Raw genomic sequence first — 24,611 nt, forward strand, 5'->3', positions numbered from 1 at the left:
CATGTGTCCGAGCTAACACTAGATGGATGGAGTAAGCACAGCTTGTGAATCTACAGCACAACATGCCACAAACAGATGTTTGCAGGTTAAGTAACATTTTCTTTTTCACGTAGGATGAGCCTGCTTTGTAATCACTATATTTTCCATGGTTATTCGACCCCATGATAAGGGAACGGCAAGGCCAGGGTAGGGAGTAGGGTGTGGTGGGCATGCACCTTTGGAATTTCTTGCCTTGCAAAGGCAGTTAGGAAATTGGGGACAAAGTACAGTTTAAGGTACAATTTAAGAGAATTACTGTGTGGGCGTTGTGGCTACAGTGAGAGTAGTTGTGCTGTCTCACAATTCTCTAATATAATTTTCAAAGTGACTGCAGTGTTTTACCACCCAGTTGATACTCATCAGAAGTACTTAATTAGCAGATATTATGGTCACATATCTAGAAAGTCTCAAAAAGATCTCAACTAGGACCTCATCTCTTTTTATCACACTTAAACCATGTAAAACGCTGACAACCTACCCATGAGTGCATGTCAGTAGCATAGCTCATTAGTGCTTTTGTAGTTTGCCTTTTTCCTGGTGAAAATGTGCCACGTTTTTTATTGAATTGTAAAAAATAGTCTGTTCCTCCAAGGCAGCAGAGGCATGGACTGTGTTGCCCTGGGAGGCTACAGCCTGCCACATTGAGAGTTCTCACTTGCCTGGTGGAGAGCTCTTTGCCTTAAGTGGATCCACTGCCACAATAGATCTTCGCATTGCATTTTAAGTGTCCTTAGTGGCCTCCATGTTTCATACAGTTGCTTAAGAAATGTTTTATTTCCCGAAGAACAAACACCCAAAGCGGAAGTTTGCTTTTGAAAACCTAAAACTAACAGCCCTGACACCTTGAGACTTTTCTCTTTGGATGATGAGGCAATTGTTTTCTGTTCAGGATCGCCAGGCTTATCCAGGTGGTTTTGAACAGGAAAAAAAGTAAGTCGGACTATCTGCTCTAAAAAGAGACAATGGTCCAAACTCTATTGAAATGTCTGTCTAAGGTTTCCACCGGCAAATCCAGTGGGGGCACTGCCTGAGGAAACATGAGGGTCCTCTGACTCTAAACACAGTGGGCAGAATTCCATTTAGGGGTGCAGGGGACACCACCAAGCTTGTGGCAGAGTACACTGTTTGCCAAACTCTAAGTAAGACTCTAAGGCCCACATGCATCAAGCATTTTTGTAGTCGCAAACGGTGCGATTACTTAAAATCGGCCGTTTGCGAATGCAAAAGTGCTTTTTGGGATGCATGAATCAATTTTAGAATTCGTAACATTGTTGCGAGTTCTAAAATTGCGGGTGCTTTTCAGAAGTCGCAGATGTGCGATTTCTTAAAAGCAATGCATCATTACTTTCACAAGTGCAAAGTCGCAATTAGGGTGCCAAATTTACCGAGTGGTTGAACCACTCGGTAAATTTGGAAAAAGTGTTTAAAATGCTGCAAATGTTTTTTTTTCTACATTCATGTTTCACACACACATGTCCTTAGGACATGTGTGTGTGAAACATGATGCGAAAAATACATTTCAGGGGTGCATGGGGGGGTCCTTTGGACCCCCCCCTGCACCCATGAAATTTTCAAAGTGCCACTCGCAATTTGCTGATGCCTTCCCATTGACTCCTATGGGCCTTTTGGCCCATAGGAATCAATAGGAATTGCGAAAATGCACTCAAGAATTCGGTATTCATTTGGGATTCGGTAAAAATTGCGATTTTTACCGAATCCCAAATGAATACCGAAAACAATGATGCATAGCATTTTGCACTTCTTAATTTGCGATTCCTTATTTTTCGCAAATTAGGAAGTGCAAAATGTAACAATGATGCATGTGGGCCTAAGTATATTAATACATCATAATGTTCTAGCCCACCAGAAGCAATGCTCTAAATGGTAAACATAGATTAGTGTTGTCCTCTGTGTCACTGTAGCTTTTTCCCTTCTGGTGACGTGTCCATTACCACCCCATCCAACCCACTGGAGCCTGAAAGAGACCTGCTGGAGTTGTATGTATGAGCACAAAGCATGCCAAGCTTTTCCTTACCATTGGGATGAGGTAAGCCCATGTGTAGGCTTCATGAAATATCTTAACTTCTACTCTTGTAGATGCAATAAACCGAGCATCCACTGCACTGTCCTACATTTGCCTGGCTCTGGTTTCAGATTTACATTTAAAAAAAGCAGATTTGGTCTATTAATGCTAGCATGGTATAGCCCTTCGGCATTATCATTTTGTTCTAGAGATGTCCAGGTGTTTTTGAGCTAGATCATCCCTGTTTACTTCTGAGTGGCTAGTGTGAGCATAGGCTGTTGTGGTGGTTGCACTGCTGACAAGGCCCACCCTAAGGCCTTGTTACGAGTGCCCGGAGTTCCTCATTAGGCATGTCAGCTAATTTAGTGCAGACCTGCAGTGCGGCAATGGGGGGGAGGGGGGAAATGAAGGATAACCCAGCGAATTAGATCCAAAATTACAGATTCACCTGGTAATTCAGGGTTTACCACAGAATTCCTGCTAATCCCATAATCCTGAGCTAGAAGGACTCCGTTCTTGTTAACTTTGGGGGTGCAGAATTAATAACCCCCATTTTGGAACTCAGAATGAGGCACCAAGTGTGTCGTAAACACCTTGAGATACATCTCATCCATAAGTACGTTTCCCTTTCCTCTCTCACTCTTTGTACATATTAGCCTGCCCAGGAGCACCTAAAGTAGTTCTACCTCCAGAAGCTCTTTATCCTCCCTACTGCTATTACTACTACTACTATTACTTCTACTACTATGTATAATAATAAGAATTCTGATGATACATTGTCTTGGCTGTGATGTAAAAAGATAGATAGAAAGATAGATTGATAGATAGATAGATAGATAGATAGATAGATAGATAGATAGATAGATAGATAGATTGATAGATAGACTGATAGATAGATAGATAGATAGATAGATAGATAGATAGATAGATAGATAGATAGATAGATAGATAGATAGATAGATAGATAGATAGATAGATAGATAGATAGATAGATAGATAACCATATATTAAGCACACGTCAACCCCCATGGGGCTTCTTTGCACTGAATAACAGGTTTAATGTTTACAACTCTAAGATACCCCTCAACCATGTTTCAAACTTGGGACCATGAAGTCAAGAACAGATTCCTGGATCTACACATATATGAACAGAGGCGATAGATAGATAGATAGATAGATAGATAGATAGATAGATAGATAGATAGATAGATAGATAGATAGATAGATAGATAGATAGATAGATAGATAGATAGATAGATAGATAGAGAGAGAGAGAGATAGATAAGTTCCATACATGTTAAGCGTAGCCATGGTCTTTGCCACTTCCATAGAACTAATAACTAACAGGTCTGACTGTGCCGGCAGCTTTTTCAGAAAAGGAGGACAGCCTTCCAGGAATGAGAGAGGTCAGCTGCCCTTTCCGTCTTTGAGATAATGTGAGGCAGAGAGTAGACCAGTGCTGGAAGAGTACCTTCATGCCTATAAAAGGATGGACTCAATGTGAATCAAACATTTTGAAAACAAAGTTACTTCGTTTGGACATTTTTGCATGAAGGCTGCCTTTCTAAAACCATTAAACAGGGGGAAATGTAGTCTAAGATTGCATTAATATTAGAATATTTATATCATAATGCCTTTCATACATGTAGAGACCAAGACAACAACTTTGTTAATAGCAATAACGTCTGGATGTTTTAAAGTGCCCATGATCTTCTGTAATCCAAAACAAATGCCAACCTAATGAGGTGTTAGGAAATAGGAAACTATATTAATGTCTGAGGTCAGCCATGGCAGCATTTTTAATAGGGTGTGCAGCAGACAAGAGGTGAGTGTGATGCAAGAAGGGCTTTGAGGTTGATAATATTCTAAGATAGCTTCAAAACAGCTATCATCGGCTTTTGTTAACCCCGAGGTCTCTTGCCAGTAATTGTTTGTAAATAGGCCCCACTTATGTATGACTCGAATTGTCTGTAGTTGTCAAACATCAGAGTTGTGCATGCAGAACACCTCAACAATAATTTCTTTGTCCTATAGTGTAAAATCTTATTCTATCTAGAAAAAATCAGAGTCTGGATATAAAATACTTCTAACATTGGTCTGGTCTATTGCTCATTGACCTTCTGAACTCCAGCATCAGTATTTTGGGGGTGCTGCAGCCCCTCTCCCCATGCCCTTACTTCCAGTGCCTATGCTTGCTACAAAATGTTCAGGTTATTGAAACTTGAGAATTGTTTGCATTGGAATCAGTGCCCGTGCATTGTTCACTATTGCTTCCATCCAGAGCTGAAAATAGTTTATGGATGTCCCAGTTGGGGTTGCTTGTGTAACTGCCTAGACAGGATCTGGCTTAGCAGTTCGGCTGGACTGTTGCCTTTGGAGCATGACGAAGGCTGATTTGCATTCAGCTGTTTCTTGTGTGAGGTGGGCAAAAATCAAGGTGGCCTGGATTGTAGCCTAGAGTAATTCATTACCAGTGCCATTAACAATGGCAATCCACCCTTCACGTTTTGTCTCAGGGTTATCTGTAATGCCTTGTGCACCACTGATACAGCATATTTTATTTATTTATTTATTTATTTGGCACATTTGTAGAGCGCTCTGTTACCCGGAGGTGTCCTGGCGCTGATATGATAGGGCTAACGTGAGTGAGCAGGCTTACTGAGTGAAGAGCCAAGTCTTGAGTCCTCTTCTAAAGGCCATCAGACCCTGAGTTTGTCTGAGCACAAGTGGGAGTTTGTTCCAAGCCTCTGCCGCCCTAAGGGAGAAGCTCCTACCTCCCCAGCGAGCTCTTTTGATTCTGGGGACCGTAACCAGAGCCAATTCTCCTGACCTCAGGGTTCGTGCTGGTTTATGCCAGCAAAAAAGCAATTTCATGTGTCTAGGGCCATATCATGAAGGGCTTTGAAGACCATGCATAGTGCCTTAAATGTAATTCTCTTACGAATTGGCAGCCAGTGTAGTGCCACCAGATCCTGAGTTACCGAAGCAAATTTGGGAGTATCGGTGATCAGGCGGGCGGCTGCATTTTGCAGTAGTTGGAGTTTATTGAGTACACTCTGCTGGGCGTTTAACATCAGGCTGTTACAGTAGTCCAGGCGTGAGAGCACTAGACCTGTAACAATCGTTTTCCTGTATTTCTTCTCTAGATACGGAAGGATTTTTCAGATTTTTCTGATTTTTACAGGGGCAGAGACAGTGAATACCTGTAGAAAATTATACCTCATTTAATCCAAACCAGAGACTACCGTCAGAGAGCCCATGTGTCTAACCCACCATCTTTCCAAAGGATAACTACACTGGGAGATGACTAGCTGTACAAGGGATCAGATTCTGGTATTCCCTTAAATATACCTCGAAATCTGAATCCAACTAAATATGGTTTAGGACTATTTTGAAAACAGAAGTCCTGAACAACTGAACTCAGAACAGGGGTAGTGGTTGAAGAATATTGAACATGGATACCCTACCCTATTGGGTAGCAACTTCCCATTTCAAACATTAAACTCTATTTAATTTCTGCCAGAACTCCGAAGTAATCTCAAATCGACATGCAGCACTTTCCACATCTGAAATATTTACATGTAGCTTTTTCTATAGCATATTTCAAACATACTATCTTGATGTAGGGTTTTTGGTAAAAACAGGAAGATTGGCGCTCAGAGTTGTACGCGTTATGTAAACTATGCTGGGAGTGTGCGCGCAGTGCTGCCAGGTCGGGGCAAATACCCTGTAACCCCCGTGAGTGTGTGAGTCAAAGAAACTACACCAATAATGAGAACACAGTCCTGGATGCAACAGCAAAAGTACAACCGGCTGATTGTTCTTTTGTTGTTGCATCATTAAAAACTTTTGAACAATACACTGGTGTCGACCGCAGAAATTTGAACTAAACGAGACATTAATACCATAGTCATATCCTCATCACATGTGCCAAGGACTGTGTTCTCATATTTTAAATATAGTTTCCCATAATAATATTGCTTCTTTCAGGCTTTTGTTAGTATTCAGCCACAGTCCAACTTACTTTCTCCATTACCTTCCAATCTTTGGTGGTTTAGTGTTCCCAAATGTAGGGTCAGCGCACACTTCAACAACAACTATTCAAATTTTTAAGGGTAACAGAGAATGGGCATGATTCACCAAGGCCCTCTGCACTTGTGGCAGAGGCCCCGCCGTAGTGGCAGAGTTTTCGCACTCCAGCGGAATCTCCGCAATGAGAATTCTCATTACGGAGATTCAGCCTTGATTGCGGACCCCCCCCCCCCTTTCAGCTATTGAAAGTGTAGCATTGCACAGGGAAGACACGCTGGGACTCGCAAGATCCCAATTGAGGTCTACTGGGACATAATCTTGAAAAAATGTCCAGGCCGAACATAGCACAGTCGCAGACACGGGGGCTGCTGCAAACGGTCACTCCTGACAGATGGCTGCAGACCACATTTGCATGCGGGCCTATGCATTCCAGAACATAAGTAGTAACTAAACACGCTGGGTGGGGAAACGGGGGTCGCTCCAATCATGTTATATTGCCACCTGTTTGTTTTTCTTTGTCACACACAGTATTTCCTGCCTCCCTAGTTAGTAGACTATCACATAGATGCTTGGATATACACACACCAACAGGGCACTGGCATAGACCTGAGCTCAGCATGGGACACTAATCAAGAACGAGAGTGTTATGCAGAGTCCTCAAGAGCTATTGGTAAATGCAATAAGCAGGCAGTAGTTAAGCAAGAGCAGGTATTATATGATTACATGCATTGTCACAACCACTGAACTCATGAGTTTTCGTAAACAACTGAAGACATGGCTCTTTAGTTAAAAATCTCCATCTAGACTCATCTTCTTTCTCTAGGACTGTCCGCATGCGCCATGAGACTCCCTTCGGGATGTGATATGCTGCGCAATACAAATATCCAGACTAGACTAGACTAGACTAGATTGTATCGTATATCCACACAGAAGAAATGTACTAATATGGAATGACAAATGTGAATGTCTACTTTGTTTATGAAACCTCTAATAAAACAATTAAAAAAAAATAATAATTAGGGAACAGTATATGTTGAGAACTTATTAAGAACTAGTCTTGGTTACAGTTCTGGAACGTTGGTCCCAGGGCAGAGAGTGCTGCAAACAACGAGAGGGCCTAAATGTCAAATATCAATCTGTTGTTTTCAGGGTAGGAGAAGAAACAAAGACATTTCACCATGAGTGATGAGTACCATGAGGGTCATATCAAGAACCTGCAAGAGCAGCGCATGTCTGTACAGAAAAAGACCTTCACCAATTGGATGAACAACATATTTGCTCAGGACACCGTAAGTACAGCAACTTCTAAATATATTCCTCTCTACTCGTCACTTATATTTTTCATTATTCCCTTATTTTACATAAGCACGTATTCTTATTTCCTGTGTTAGCCGCTGGTATTTACTCTCTATCCCCTACTTTGAAAAACATGAGTTTAGGTCCTCTCTTTCCACATTATTTTTGAGAAAGTTTGTGGTTTTATGTCTTTGTGTTTGTTGCAGGTATTTTGGTTTTTCCCATTCTAAGGAAACGTCCGTATTTTTGTACTGGGTTAGACATTAGTATATTCTATGTCAACTCAAGTCTCAAACTCTTCTTCATCGCCATGCAGACTCTTGACAGCCAATCAGCAAAATCACTGGAATGGGTTGCCCCAACTTGGGAACCTAATAAGTGAAGACTCTTTCTTCCATTCAAAATTGATACTTTAAGGACACTACCGCCTGTAATGATGCATCAACAAAGCATAATCTTTTCCAAGGGATATACTGATTAATTATTGATTTAATGATGATTGGTCCCCGTTTATGTAGAGCTCTGTGATAGACGCATAAGACCTGGAATGTCATTCACTGTTCCACAGGCAGCCAAAGAAGTGCTTTTAGATGTGGAGAAATGGAACAGTGTGATAGAAGAACCTGTAGAAGCCTGGTTGCTAGGCTTCAGATCCGTTGTAGTCAATATAGGAGACCTGCGGGAAGGCTGATTTAAAGAGAGTTACAATAGTCAACGTGTGAAAGAACAATTGCATGGATCATCAACCAACGAGTGCGGGCAGAAGTAACACTGTTGTCTTGCAAACTATGGGGGTCATTAGGATCGCGGACGGACTTGAGTCCGTCCGCGACCCCAGAGCATGAGGGAACGTCCGCATGGGCTGCGGCGTTCCCTCTGTGCAGATTAGGATGTGACCGCCAGGGTGGCGGTCACATCCTCTATTTTTAACATTGCTGCGGGTGGAGCTTCAAGCTGCACCCGCAGCAATGTTAAAAATGCATGCACAGCATTTGCGTGCACAAAGCGGCAGGCACCGCGCGGTGCCTGCTGCATTGTGCACGCAAATGCAGGGGGGTACCATAGGTACCCCCCATGTGCACCCCCCACCCCCCACTACACCTAGGGGGCCCGCAATGGGCCCCTGCAGTGCAGTTACACATGCTTTTCCACGGCGGAAAAGCCGCCGCGGAAAAGCATGTTTCCATGCACATCCTAATCTGGCTGAAGGTGTCTAAGAGACACCTTCACCATTTTAGTGCTTTTCCGCCGCGGTTGTAAGCCAGCCGCGGCGGAAAAGCTGCGGACCTAAACCATGACCCACCAGCCATCCTAATGTGGCGGTGGGTCCTGGTGGGTCCGCAGAGGATTTTCCGCATCCTCCGGGCCGGCGGTGGCTTCCGCCGGCCCGGAGGATGCGGAAAATCCTCCATCCTAATGACCCCCTATATGTGGTTAGATAAACCAAGAAGAAGTAAGGACATTGATTTGCTTCACATAAGTCAAAGACGCATACAAGATAACGCCTAGATTATAGCAGTGTCTTTAGGGTGAGGAGCTGCACCCAGTTTAGAAGGCCATGAAGAACCATGTGAGAGAGACCCTACCAAACAGCAGCCATTCAGTTTTGTCTCTGTTCAACTTAAGTGAGTTTTTTCCACTTTAGAAAGCCATGGCTGATAGACATGGAAATTGCGAACTGAAGAGGACAACTGCAAAGCAAAACACAATCTTTGTGTCGTACGCATACAAAAACGAGAGAAAGACCAAAGTCATGAATCAGGCCAGCCAAAGGAGTGAGATTAATATTAAAACAAGTCAGGCTCAGTGAAGAGCCTTCTGTACCTTGTGCACCAGGAGGTGTGGTTGAGAAGCGAATGGAATAAAGGGGATTGATTGGGAGCGACCTTCCAAAAAGGAGGAAAGCCAGTCAAATCCCTTGTCTCGATTGCCGATAGAATGTGACTGCTGGTGAAAGACGAAGGTTACACTGAGGTCTAGTAGTACTAGTGTGGCACTCCCTCCCTTATCCAGGATCATGCAGATGTTATTTGTGACAGCTAATATGGCCATTTCAGATCCATGAAGTGGGCAAAAGCCAGCCTGCATAGAATATAAGCTACTACTATTTTCCATAAAGGCAAAAACTTAGATAGTAACTTCTTTTTCCAAGATCTTAGAAGGAAAAGAAAGGCGGAAAATATGGTTTTTTTCAGCAGTGGAACTACCATAGCTTTTTAAGTGAATGAGCACCAAGATATGGTAAGCAATGTATTGTAAATAAAATAGTCCTTAGAGACCAGATGATGTGTAGATATATTCATAAGATTTATTGATAAGTTAACAACATCAATTAGACACAGGAAGATGGTAAGTCCATTTAATGCTCCACCAGGAGCAGCCTCTGTCCTGCTCAGCCTGCACACTCCAACTGGCACTCCACAGCTCACCAAGCACCCAACACTCCATGACATCATCATACATCCAACATTCTAGACATCCTTAGGCACACCAACACTCAAACTGGCTGAGCAGCAGAGAAGAGAGACATAGGCAAGGGGAAATGCAGCAGTAAATTATAACACATCCCCCTCCCTAAGGAAACCAAACACAATAAAGAATGATGAAAGATGCATGAAAATACATTGAGCAAATGAATCGGTACATATAACATAAATGAAAATGCATAACAATCCAAAACGCCAATGAAAACACACACCTTAAATCACAATCAAAGAGTTACCGGAAAGCATAAACTAAGACAGTATTAGAATAATCAAACCAACATTACATAAGTAAAACAGAGAACCTCAAATAGACTCATAACCAGGTAAAGCCCAAAATTGCTTCAACTCAAACATTTAAAAAGTAAGAAGCAAAGAAAACACACAAGAAAGCGTCAACTGCAACACAGTCTTAACTAGGATTGCACTTAAAGAAAGTACAGGAAACACCATCCACCCACAAACCAAACAGTGAGCGTACATGCAGAAAACTTCACGTGGAAGTACTTACTCTACGCAGACCAAACCACAATAACCAATAGGAAAACCATTCACCCACAACCAAACAGTGAGTGTACACGCAGAGAACCTCATGTGAAGGTGTATACCCTGCTCAGACCAAACCACAATAACCAATCAGGAAAACATTCACCCACAACCAAACAGTGAGTGTAAACGTAGAGAACTTCATGTGAAAGTGTTATCTCATACGCAGTCCCAAGCACAAAACATTCTTCCACCCAAACTAAAAGTGAAGTAGATTGGTAAACTAAAAATACTTGAATGACTTTTAAGTAACACAGAAAATGTGAAACCATAACCCCAAATAAAGGAACACACAAAATGTGAGTCCATAACCAACAATAAGTGGTTAGCAACATAGAGAACACGGGAAAAACCAGTGATGAGCACTTGAGCACTACACCCCAAACTCAGGGCAACCCAATACGGAAAACCAAACCAAGTAGACACCAAGCCAAGTAAGCAAGCAAAGGCCATAAACGCAACACACACACACTCTCCTCCTCTCTTCATATAAAAATTCAAAAACAACAGAAAGGACCTGCGACAACTGCAACATGCCCCCATTACAATAATGTAAACACCCAGTTGTAAATAAGAACAAGGCAACAGTAGCAAAACAAATTAAAACAATAAACGTGGTCACCGTAGTCTACGATCGGTGAGCGATTTCTTACCCGAAAATCCATGTAGCTTCTCACCCAAAGTCCGAATGGTACAGGCCAGATCCAGTGTTTCTAATGCACACAAATGCATCACCAGTACCATAGTCCCAGTCATGACGGCAACTTCCAAATTGACATTCAGGATCTGAGTGACTTCCAATGACCTTGCTAAACGAGGGTGTCCTCACCCAAAATCTCCCAGCAAAAAGTCTCCAATACATCCCCTTCGATTAATGAAGACAGCTCTGGTGAGCGATCTCCCACCCGGATTTCCATCAACTTCACCACTCGAAAGTGACAACCAGCAAAAATACCGTGTAGATCCAAGGGTCAAAACTGTAAAGTGGACAAACGGGTTCCGATTCCCACCAGTTGCTTGTCGCTGACCAAGTAGTATCCTCCGTTGTGACGAAAACCCAACCATTCGACAAGCTAAAGAAACAAACAAGAGACTGGCAAATGAAGTGTTGTCATGGCAACTGAGCCGAAAGCAACATGGCCGCCACGTCGAGCGTAGCAGCGTAAACGACGTGAGAACCAAGCTCGGCATGTTCACAGACGTCACAAGGGGCAGGAGCGAAGACTTCACCAACACGCCGAAGAGCTCCAGAAACGTCATCAATTGGATGCCAGCAGGGAAACTGGAAGGAGCTCCGCCGACCAACCGTCACAACCGTCACCAGCACAGCATACGGTGAGTCAACAAACATGCAGAGATTAGCTGCGAGTGTCCATAACACATTAAAATGTTATGGTGAGTAGACGAATATTAGATTGGCCCATGGTAAATGTAGGAATCATTGTCGCTGCCAAAACACGTTGCGAGTGCACTAAAAAGTCCTTCTGAGTTGGCGATATAACATTGGCCCGTTTAAAATGTCCAACTCTCTGTCCCACTGTGATGCTTAAAAAAAACGCAGACACCGATCTCTCCACAGGCAGATAGAGGGTGTGCCTCCACAAGTTCATACCTGACGTTCGATGCACGCTCATGCAAACAAACGAGCACTACATCAATCAACTGCAAGCGCTGCCTCCAGTCCCAGGTCAAATTCAATGACAGCAGGAGAGTGAACCAAAATGAAGATTAAAAACGGTAGAAAAACAAGGAAACTGCCATCCAAAGTAATCTCCACAATACACCCGCATAGACAGCATGTGAAAGTCTTATTATTAGAAAAATACAGGTAACATGCAAGGCTGGTAAACGCTCTGGACTGCAGGCTGTCCTGTTGACTAAGAACACTGGTGGGGCTTACCAGAGCGTTTGTTCCAGGTTTCCTTATTCTTTTCCTTTTCCTTATGTATTTTTCTTTGGGTTCCAATTCAAAAGTTTATATTCCTTTGGTTAATCCAGGTAATCCAGGGTAATCCCTCACCAACACGTAGTTCTTTTTACCTCGTCGCCAGTATTGTAAATAAGATAGTCCTTAGAGACCAGATGATGCGTAAATATATTCATAAGATTTATTGATAAGTTAACAACATCAATTAGACACAGGAAGATGGTAAGTCCATTTAATGCCCCACCAGGAGCAGCCTCTGTCCTGCTCAGCCTGCACACTCCAACTGACACTCCACAGCTCACCAAGCACCCAACACTCCATGACATCATCATACATCCAACATTCTAGACATCCTCAGGCACACCAACACTCAAACTGGCTGAGCAGTAGAGAAGAGAGACATAGGCAAGGGGAAATGCAGCAGTAGATTATAACACAATGCACAACATAACGAGTGAAGCAATGGTTCTCTTGTTTCCTGTGCTAAAATAAAGATGTGAACCGGACACCGCTCATTAGAATAGGCATATTTAAGACCACAAACATGGGCCATAATGGTTTCAAGCTTAATAGGAAGGAACTGTGAAAAAACAAGTTAAGTACTAGCCATAATGAAGGTGTCATCATTAATTATATCTGAAACGGATTCCTAAATGTTAGGATTTTGGCATATATTCAATCTATATCCATCACACGCCATCCAACTTAAGTGGCCAACTGGTCCTTTAGTGACTTCATATGTTCTTTAAAAGAAGAACTCATCATCCTGGCTACTGCAACCTACCCGTCAACTAATGTCTATTCTTAACTAGAAGTGGGCAAGACAACAAATTAAGAGGGAAAGCAGAGCCTAGAGTCTACCTGGGCTCTAAGAGCCCATGCACAAGCCAAGCTCTGAAAATGTCTGCCACGTGAACTGTGCAACAAACACCATAGGAAAATATGTCAATGACTTCACAATACAAAAAAGTGTACTTATTTATCATGCAGAGGCGTTTCAACTTAGTATATCAGAATATATATCACTGCATTGAGAGGCATTTATTAAAAGAGACAGTTTGCAAACATGAACTTAAAAATATTCATGTCACCCCCCACCATGACAACAGTGCCATTATTGAATTAAGACATTAAGGGGCAAGTCACCGCCTCCCTATATGCGACTTAGTTTCCCACATGGAGCAACATTAGTCCACTTAAATCAGACGTATGACAAGGTGTTTCTTTCCTCACTAATGTACTAGCATTGAAATATTCACATGCTCCAAGAATGCATCTGTACCCCTGAAGTAAGGTATACACTAATATCAAGTACTTGTATCTTCTAACTTACATAATCCATGAACTCTTTCAAACGACCTCTTTTCTGTGGCACATAAACTCACTAGCTTCTTCAACGCTGTCTCAAAGTCTTCGATTCTGGTGAGGAAAACAAGTATTTCTTTGTGGTACGATATTTATAGGGGTCAACACATCTGTGTACCCTACGAACTGAAATCCCAGGTGAATACAATTGTTAATATTCACCTCAATGAGCACTGAGACCCACATTGCGAGTATTGGGATCATACTACAATTACCAACACCAAGGGTATTGTGAATGCAGAATTACTACACCATTCTAAGGTTATGGAATGGGGAACAACATTGAATGATGGTCTTTATGCATCTATTACGGCATACCATTCTCAAAGTCTCCAAATTTTTCTTGAAACAAATTGCTCTATTTCTGATCTAGTTATTTCTTCCCCAAAAAAATCGAGGGTAATTGTGCACACAAAAGTACTGCTTTACATGTAATTCCAATTTCAGCGCAAGCTCCAGTTCGCAGCCAAATCGGTATTTAGAGGCCGCTCATAATGAATGTCTAAGACGGATCACTGAAATAATATCGACTGACAAAATATCGACTTGCCAAAATATCGTGGACAAAATATCGACAGTCAAAATATCGAGTTTGTATCTACAAACAGGTAAGTACAAAAATATCGAGTACAAAATATCGTTAACAAAAATATAGATGTAAAAAATATCGACTTTATTAAAAACAGTGTTAAATTAAATTAATATTAAATTTTAATTACTAAAATATACTTAAAACGACTTAAATTAAATTATAATAATAAAATAATAAATGAAAATAATAAAAATAATTTTTTTAAATCTTATTTGTTGACCCTGAACCCTAAAAATACCCCTTTACCCAAAAACCCAAAACTGACCCTGAACCCTAAAAATACCCCTTTACCCAAAAACCCAAAACTGACCCTGAACCCTAAAAATACCCCTTTACCCATGACCTGAAAACTGACCCTGAACCCTAAAAATACCCCTTTACCCATGACCTGAAAACTGACCCTGAACCCTAAAAATACCCCTTTACCCATGAACTGAAAACTGACCCTGAACCCTAAAAATACCCCTTTACCCATGACCTGAAAACTGACCCTGAACCCAAAAAATACCCCTTTACCCATGACCTGAAAACTGACCCTGAACCATAAAAATACCCCTTTACCCATGACCTGAAAACTGACCCTGAACCCTAAAAATACCCCTTTACCCATGACCTGAAAACTGACCCTGAACCCTAAAAATACCCCTTTACCCATGACCTGAAAACTGACCCTGAACCCTAAAAATACCCCTTTACCCATGAACTGAAAACTGACCCTGAACCCTAAAAATGCTCCTTTACCCAAAATTTATCAATATTATTTAATTACCAATTAATTATTAATTAACAATAACAATAAAGTAAATATATTACAACATTAGGTGTAATTATTTTAATAATTAATATTATTTTATCAAAATTAATTACTTAAAAATAACACAAAATTATATATATAAAAAATGTACTCTAATTAATGTAATTAACTAATTACAATTAATTAATTAACAATTATTTACTAATACAAAATATATTCAAAATTATATTAATTAATTAACTAATTAATATTAATTAATTATCAATTAATTATTAATTAAAAATATTAACAAACATATATTAATTAATTAATTATTATTAAATTACTTCCCACCCTATTCCCCTATAAACCCACAACCCGCTACAGAATTACATTACGCAATTATTATCAAAACAAAATTCATGTAATAAAATATTTTATAACATTAATACACACTATTCACACATATTATTACATAAAAATACACTATAAAATATTATATATTATTAAAAAATCGATATTTTTGCTATCTATATTTTATACAGTCGATATTACTTCACTTACCTGAAAAACGATATTTTTGTAGTCGATATAATGTCCAGTCGATATTTTGTCCAGTCTATATTTAAAACTCGATATTATGTCCAGTCGATATTTTGGAGTCGATATTTTGTCTCTATACCGTCTAAGACATTATCTGATTAAAAGTTATGTTATGACGATTTATAGACTGCGCTAATCGCCTGTGAAGGTATCCAGGCTCTTGAGCAGGAGTAAAGGCGAGAAATGGCTGCAGGGTTATTCGAATAGCCAGATCTTCAATTTCTTGTGAAACCCAAAAAGTGAGGAAGAGGCTCTGATGTACAAAGGGAGTTTATTTCAAGTTTTGGGTGTGATGTAGGATAACGCGTTCCCTCTGCTATGCTTTTGTGAATGCGGAGGGTATGCGAGTGAGAGTGAATCTGAGCAGAGGTGTCTAGTTCGCTGGTGGAAGTGGATTCAGCTGTTCAGGTATGCTGGTCTAGTGTTGTGCAAGGCTTTGTATGTGTGCGTGAATGGGCTGTGTCTTTCGATGGGAAGCCAGTGGAGCTCTCTTCGGTGAGGTGAGATGTGGGTGCTGCAGCAGTGTTCTGGATGGTCTGGAGTCTGTGTTTGAGCTGCCTGGAGATTCCAGCATAGAGTGCGTTGCCATAGTTGAGTCTGCTAGTGATGAGTACCTGTGTCCTATCCGGTCCTACCTAGGACCCGAATACCTCAACACGCGCCTGTCCTTCTACACCCCCACCCGCCAACTTCGTTCGTCCAATCAGGCCCTCGCCACAATTCCACGCATCCAGAGATCCACCATGGGAGGAAGATCCTTCTCCTACTTAGCAGCCAAGACCTGGAATTCCCTCCCCACCCACCTCCGCCTCACACAGAACCACCTTTCCTTCAGAAAACAACTTAAAACTTGGTTATTTGATAAGTAAGCTCCCCCTCCCTCAAGCGCCTTGAGACCCTCTGGGTGAGTAGTGCGCTATACAAATTCAAACTTGACTTGACTTGTGACAGTTCATCTGGTGTTATGTGGCAGCTTTTAAAAGATCTTTCAGAGCATGCATAGGATTTGGAAGCAGGCAGTGAACACTACACTGACTTGTGCTCTCATGTTGAGCTTGTTGTCCAGAGTGATCCCCAGGTTTCTGGTGCGGTCGGATGGTGTTGGCCCTAGCTACCATGCCCACCAGGTGGCATTCCAAAGAGCGGTCTGGATTCCAAAGGCCAGTGTTTCCATCCTGATGGAGTTAAGATTCAGGCAGTTGGTTCTCATCCATTCTGCTACCATAGTCATGTAGCTGGTTCTGGTAGTGTTAGTGTTGGCCATCAGGGAAAGGGTGAGCTAGGTGTCGTTGGCGCAAGAGATGATGTTGAGGCCTTGGGAATGGAAGGTATTGGCAAGTGGTGTTTTGATTTTTTTAGTTATTTTCCAGAGGAAGGAGCAGATCCATTTGAGTGCAGGTCCTTGGATGTGATGTGATGTGATGTGAAAGACATTTATAAAGCGCAACATACACTATACAGTTTCTTGGCGCTAGGGTAAAAAGGACAGTGGGCAGCTGCCTGGACAGGGCGAGGGAGTGCATAGCAGTAACAGGGAAAAGGAAAGGTATAGGGGACCGGGGAAGAGGAAAACAATTTAATTGTACGCAATGCAAAACAGGTAGGTCTTAAGGAGGGATCTGAAATGGGTATAGGGAGAAGCCAGTCTTATGTCCAATGGGAGGGCATTCCAGAAAGTTGGAGCGAGGAATGAGAATCTTAAACCTCCCCATTTTTTACTCTTGACTCTCGGGACTTTGAGTAGAGCCGAGTGAGCCGAGCGGAGATTACGAGAGGGGACATAGGGATGAATGAGGGAGGAGATGAAAGAAACAGGGAGCCAATGCAAAGTTTTTAGCAAAGGGCGGACGTGGTGGTGCCTCGGTTGATGGAAGATGAGGGCCAGGGTAAGAGCTTTAGTGGTGAGAAAGCGCGCGATTTTCCGGATTTTGCGCAGTTGGAAGAAGCAAGAAGAGACAGTGACATTTATCTGGGGCTTCATCGAAAGATCTTTGCTGATGATAACCCCCAGACTTTTGGCAGAGTCAACTGGACGAGGGGGGAGGCCCAAGCTAGCGGGCCAGAAGTTGGAATTCCAGGGATTGGAAGGCCCTCCGACAAGAACCAGTTCGGTCTTGTCGGGGTTAAGCTTCAGGTGACTTGCCCCCATCCAGTTGCTGATGTGACAGAGGATGGCTTGAAAATCTGAGACTGACCGGTCCGAGTGGTCGATGTGGAAGACTAGCTGGAAGTCATCCGCGTAATTGAACACAGTGACATTCCTATCTCGGAGAGATCTGATCAGGGGGGTAAGGTATAAATTAAAAAGGAGCGGGACAAAGAAGAGCCCTGCAGCATGCCGCAAGTCAACCCCACCCTGTCCGCGGAGAACTGGGAGAGCCGGACCGCTTGTTGGTGGCTGGTGAGAAACGAGCGGACCCAGTCCAGGGCAGTGCCCCTGATGCCAGCCTGCCTGACACGGTCGACCAGGATGACATGGTCGACCGTGTCAAAGGCGGCCGACAAATCCAGGAGCACTAGGGCCTGACTGATGTTAGAGTCGGCCCCCCTGCGCAGTTCTTCCATAACAGAGAGTATGACCATCTCTGTAGAGTGGCCGGGTCTAAACCGGTCTGTTGAGAGTGAAGAAAATGAGACTGCTCAACAAACGAGCTCAGGATGTTAGTGACGTGGGACTCGAGCACCTTGCTGAGGTAGGGAAGGAGGGAGATGGGACGGAAGTTGCTCATGATCGTGGGATCGGCTGTAGGTTTCTTTAAGATAGGCACTACCTCGGCAGCCTTAAAAGTGCTAGGAACTAGGCCAAGAGTGAGGGAATTGTTCAGGAGTGCCAAGGGGGGGGCTGGGCAGGAAATGAAGGCCTCGCGTAGGATCTTGGGGGGGCAGCAATCATTGGGAGACCCTGAGGTGACTTTGCTTAGAAGAGCGGAGAAGTCCGCCTCCAGAATGAGGGGAATCTGGGTGAGAGAGTGGGGGTTAAGGGGGTCAGCGCGGGGGTTAGCGAGGGACCCGGAAGAGTCAGATAAGGGTGACACCGAGATGCTGTTTTTGATTTTTTCAATCTTCTCAACAAAGAAATGATTGAGAGAATCACAAAGCCCCTGTGAAGGGAGGGGTTTGATGGAGACCCTGTCGAGGTGAGATAGTTCCTCAACGATCGAAAAAAAATTCTTTATCTTTGTTAGCTGACTCCACAATTTTGTTGGAAAAGTATAGGGTTTTGGCTAGCAAAATGGAAGACTTGTACCCTTTAAGTAGGGGTAGGAACTCTAGCCTTGCTTCCGGGGCATAATTTCTACGCCAACGGCGCTCGGCTTGTCTAAGTCCGAGTTTTAAAACTTTGAGGTCCTCGGTAAACCATTTCTGAGCGTCATGAGGGCGCCTAACTTTGACCCGTTTGAGGGGGCAACCACATCGCTGGCCGATTCGAGCCAGCGGGTTAAGTCAGAGGCTTGAGTGTCTATTGAGTCGGATTCAGGGGGAGGGGAGATGCTGAGTAAGTCGATGAATTGGCTAATATCAGCTTTATTCCAGTTCCGGGCCGAGAAGTTCGCCTCCAGAGGCCTAATGGGGCAGATAGGGACTTTAAGGGAAAAAGAAATAAGGGAGTGGGCAGACCATGCACACGGCAGTATAAGGGGGGCCGAGATCTCTAAGTTAGAAGTCCAGACCTGGTCCAGTATGTGGCCTTTTGTATACGTGGCAGTGTTGATATGTTGACAACAATTCAGGCCACATAACAGGTCAGAGAAGGCCGCAGAGCAAGCACTCTCCTTCTCGTCCAGGGGCCAGTAGTTGAAGTCTCCGAGGACTAGGATTTTAGAATTGTTGATAACTACCTGGGACAATAGGTCTCCGAACATAGTCGGAAAATTAGGCATGGACTGGGGAGGGCGGTAGACTAAGACACAAATAAGGGGTGACACTGAGGATTCCAGTCTGAGTGCTAAGCAGTCAACCTGAGGAATACGGGGTATGGTAAGGACGGAGAATCTAGTTGGAAGCTTGATGATGGCTGCCACTCCCCCTCCGGGTTTGCCAGAGGCCCTGTTGGCTTGAATGATATAGTAGCCAGGCGGAATGGCTGCCAAGATGTCGGGAGAGGATCTGTCATGCAACCAGGTTTCCGTTATAAACAATATATCGGGACTGTCGGCCTCTAGGAGGTGATAAATTTACGTCTGATGTTTTGCTAGTGAGCGAGTGTTGAGGTAGCTCACTTTAAACTCAAGGTTGGGGGGTGACGTGAGGGGAGGGGGGTAAAGAGTGGGCCGATGAGGGGGGGAGGCCGAGCAAGTCTCAAGCTCAGGAAAAACTTCTCGAGTGTGTCCCGAACACAGTTGATCAAGCAGCGAACGGGCAGTCGGGGCTAGATGCCAGGGGGCATGCAGATCGAGCAGATCAGTAGAGGAATATTGAATAACATGGGCAGGGTGACATGCCCCATGCCCCGTCCGGCCGCGGACGGGCGCAGACGGGCTTACCTTTGGCGCGCCTTCGGTGTGCAGATGGTGCGCCCGCTGCGCGTCCGGTGATTGCACATTGAAAAAGGATGTAGGGGGCGTGGCCTCACGAGGGTGGGCGTGGCCAATGGCTTGGCGCGAAATGGCGCCGATGGCTTCCTCAACCCGCGGCAGCGCTAAGATCCGCAGCGCGGGGGATTTTAGGAGGATTTAAGGATGGAAAGTGCCCAGAAGTAAGTGGCGATACAGATAAAATTGCAAGCAAATACAGTGGTTTTAAAAACAGTTACAAGCGATTCTCCCGGCTGTGCCTCAGGAGTGTCAGTGTCAGTGGATGCTGATCTCATGGAGTCTTCTGATGAGTATGTTGCAGGAGACCGTGTCAAATGCCACAGAGAGGCTGAGCAGGATGAGTGTCACTGTCTCTCCTCAGTCTAGGAAGGTCTGGATGTCGTCGGTGGCTATGAGGGCGGTGTCGGTGCTGTGTTTTTTTCTGAATGCTGATTGAGTGTTGTCCAGCAGGCGGTGTAATTTGAGGTGAGTTGTAAGTTGTGATGGAGATGTTAATGATATGGGTGAGGGTGGTGCTGATTGTTGCAGCAATAGATGTCGCTATAGAAAAGGAATAACCATACGTCAGGTGGGCCCATCAGTGTACCTTGAAGGGGGCCCCAGAGGTGGTGCTACGCCACTGATTCATACATTATCTGTAGCTAAGCTGGTAATATACCAAATATCAATCAATAAATGCATACATGCTGACATATTCAATAGACTGAGGCTCTCTTGCAATTGGGGATTAGAGAGTGTTTGGGGGCCTACTTCCAGCATTCTTGAGTAACAAAGAAGCAGTCAATATTTGCCCTTTTTTCATTGCTTTATACCAGGCCCGTTCTTTTACCATCTATGCCATAAAACATGACTGTTTTCCATCCTGATGAAACCCACTAATTGGTTCTACCAGGGACGAAACATCGGTAATATAATACTGATACAGTGGAGAGACTTTGGACGACAACAGAATCTCCTGATTGAAATGGCTTTTTGCTGCTCAGACATATATACTTTTTTTCTTGTAACTTGCACTGATTTCAGTTACCCCCGTGCACTGCAAGCTCTGCACCTTTTAATGTTTTTCTCTAATGTATTGTGAGTTGTGATGCAGTGGATTAGATCTAGTTATAATATATGTTTATTTACTAATATTGGGTCCACTCATTCATATATGTATCGCCATTCGATGCATTGAGTGGATGTGTATAAGATTGTTGTTTGATTTTGGTATACTTATACCACAGGTTGGAGATATTTGATTCATGAGTCCCTCGGATCCATTGCCATATGTGTTACTGTTTAACCAGGTTCCTCGAGTACATGGGTTGGTCCTGTGTTACTACTACCACACAGGTATGGCCAGTAATTCCCAAAATGTTATCTGAAGTGTTCCTGGAAACCTGGTGCTGATACAGCTTCACAAGCATAAGCTGCAAGGTTTGTGGATCTAGGAAGTCGAAATTTGCACCAGTGCAAATTCATAGCCCTGCGAGTGCAAATTTGCACTCTCCTTTGTAAATCGGTTTCATTTTCCCTGTCATCCTCATGAGGCATCTGTGAGTCGTGCTCCCGGCTATCCTCTGGGGCATACGCGCAGCATACTTTTTGTCGCCATCGGTGAATCATACTCTCTACCACTCCCAGGGAACTTTGACTCCAACATCATGTGACCTGGCAACGTGATAACGACGCGCATGGATCTAATCCTCGGACTTCCCCTAACATCGACGATAACCCCCTCACTTTATCAGTTTCAATGCAGATTTGTTGAAGGTGTTGGCATGTCGGTTCAGAGGTAGACTATAGGGTGGTCCGTGTTGATGCGATGGCTTCTATGGGTATACAACGTTTAGCACAAATTTTTTACAACGCACTACCATTACAACGCAGGCATTACCACGTATACTATTACAACGCATTGCGCTGGGGGGCGTTCTAGGATAGGGAATAAGTTTAATTTTATATCCAACACCTTCCCTAGTGTCCACGGGGACTGGAGTTGGAATATAAAATTATACTTACCACTATCCAGCACCTCAAAGCGCTATGCGTTGTAACGGTATTCGTTGTAAATACCGCGTTGTAAAGGTATGCGTGGTAATAGTATGCGTGCTAACGTCATACATCCCTTCTATGTGTACCTAGACATTGATGTGGTCGCGTTTCTATGCAGTGACTTCTCAATGTATGTTTACGTTATTGGAGCGAATTTGATGTAGTGGGGACGAAGAACCCATTAAAGCATCTTCAGAACCATCTTTTTAGTGTCTGCTTTTGTATGCATCTGGCAGTCGTCCTAGCTATCATTGAGGTTCCTGTGGATACAGAAGAGAATACACCAAGCATGAGGTTCCTGAGTCTGAATGTGAGCTTGGTTACAGCTGATGGTGACTTAAAACAACTCGCACCCAAGAAGCAAAGTGTATGGATGTGGGCTTTGTACGTGTAAGAGCCCATTTCTTTAAATAGGGTCTGCCAATATTCTCAAGAGGATATAGTCAACTCTCCCTTTTTTGAGTTCCAGTCTGTTTCACACTGTGGTACGGGAAAGAAGCCAGGTGGCCTGCGCGAGAGCTGTCCCTCCTTCCTCAGTGTGCAGAATTATTTTCTTCGGGGTTTTATATAGCGCAAACTTGACCAGAAGGTATCAGATATCAGAGCTATTTACTTGAGCACCGATTGCGTTACATAAGGACACATTCATTTTTGTTGGGCACAGGGAGATTAAGTGATTTTCCAAGAATCACAGGATGTTGAGCGTTGTTGCCGGGACTCGAACCCGGTTCCCCAGATTTAAGGTCAACTGCCCTATCCGTTAGGCAACATCCTCTCTCAGACTGGTGAAAGGGGCATGAGGATTATGCAATCCCTCGCACCGGTGGCGGTTGGTTATGTTCCCGAGAGAGCATGTGAAGGGTTTTGTTGTGTGCTGCTATGTTCACATGTATGGGCTATTTTGGTGTGCATGCCTGCAATTCCCAAGGGAATAGAAGGTGCTGCAGTTGGTTGGCAGCCAGATTGGTACAAGAGGCCTTTGTTCCAACCAAGAGGTGGTACCCCGTGTGTCCAGAAGGTCCAGGGTTCGAGGCCTTGCCCAGCAGCTGGGAGGATGGAAGAATCTTGTGTCAAGCCTCTGACCTCACCGGCTTGTTGGCAGAGAGGGGAAGCAATGGAGGAGCCATGTATGTGTCCAGAGTACACATACAGATGTGTGATGGGCAGGGAAAGGTCTTCAATTATTCAACTCCATCTATAAGGTGTTTTCATCACCATTATCACTGTATCAAGGTGCTGATTATCGACTTCCCAGATAGACCTGTTGTGCCCCATGCACATGAACCATTCACCCTACAGCACTGTAAGGCATCTTCACACCAGTGTACAGCACTTCTAAAACCTCTAACTAAACAAACTTCGTTTTCTGGAATAGTTACGTGTCCTATTGTATCAGTGTAATCTCCCTGGAGGTCAGATAGGGATTGGAATTTGTTAGCACCATTGTTAGTACAGGCAGGCAGGCTTTGTAGCTGGGCAGGATTGGATGTCCCAACCCATGTGACTACGTGAAACCTAACAAATATTTGTCTTACTACTAATTGATTGATTCCTTCTATCATTCCGACTACACTTTTAAGTGATAACAGATCCCGCTGCTCTGCTTACAAATGTGTTACCACAGCAAATAAATGGCTTACTCGTGGCTCTGTGCCAGGACTGCACACTGATAAAGTCACCTGCATGCCATAGTTAGTGCTTTTACTGCTCTGAGCTGTTGTCATTGTCCAAAGGTTTTCGAGCTGCTTTTATACCTCTTAGCAAGAGTGCCCTTGAATGCTCCCGTTGCTGGGCTGAGGTCATTTGTATGGACGCCTCTCTGATGTTATCCGTCCGCAACATTTCAATGCCTAGTAGTGGTTGCTGTGCAATGGAGTCACTAGAAAATGTGTCTTTTGGGGCTGAGAGCACAGAAGGGACCACAGAGGAAACTGGTAGGGCCACTCATGATGGGCAATTTTCAAGAGGGAGCACACACCGGTGTGTGCTTCTTTATTTATTATCTGCAACAAAAACAAGGTGACGAAAGGAATGAATGCTTGAATAATCTCAACCACTGGCAGTTGCTCGGGCCGCATCCCAATCCATGGTTTTCTGCCACCCATAATGGGCAATCTTCACGAGTGAGTGCACACGATTATGTGAATGTATATTTAGTATCAGCAGCACAGTAACACCCGTAACTCATGTCTCGCAATTCACATTTTATTTAATGTTAGGTATGAGGTTGTAAGATTTGCATTATACACATACATCCAGCTCCATAGTCTGTTCACTTACCGCTCTGTCTGCACACATTATTATCTGTCACCTAATTACACCAATATTAATGAGTACCATCAGCAACATCAGATCTGACCATCTTCTTGACACCTGTAACCTCACAGATCAAACTTAGTC

General features: G+C 43.6%; 1 protein-coding gene across 1 annotated transcript in view; it reads left to right on the top strand.

The window, feature by feature from the left end:
* The window catches only part of SPTBN5 (spectrin beta, non-erythrocytic 5), a 2,284,272-nt gene that overhangs the window by 45,625 nt on the left and 2,214,036 nt on the right, over positions 1-24,611 (top strand). Inside the window, exon 2 of the mRNA XM_086937224.1 lies at positions 7,244-7,383. Within this exon, the coding sequence (XP_086793350.1) occupies positions 7,273-7,383 (111 nt within the window). The 5' untranslated portion in view covers positions 7,244-7,272. The remainder of the gene's footprint in view (positions 1-7,243; positions 7,384-24,611) is intronic.

Source organism: Lissotriton vulgaris, chromosome 9 (assembly GCF_964263255.1).
Source record: "Lissotriton vulgaris chromosome 9, aLisVul1.2, whole genome shotgun sequence".
NCBI lineage: Eukaryota > Metazoa > Chordata > Amphibia > Caudata > Salamandridae > Lissotriton > Lissotriton vulgaris.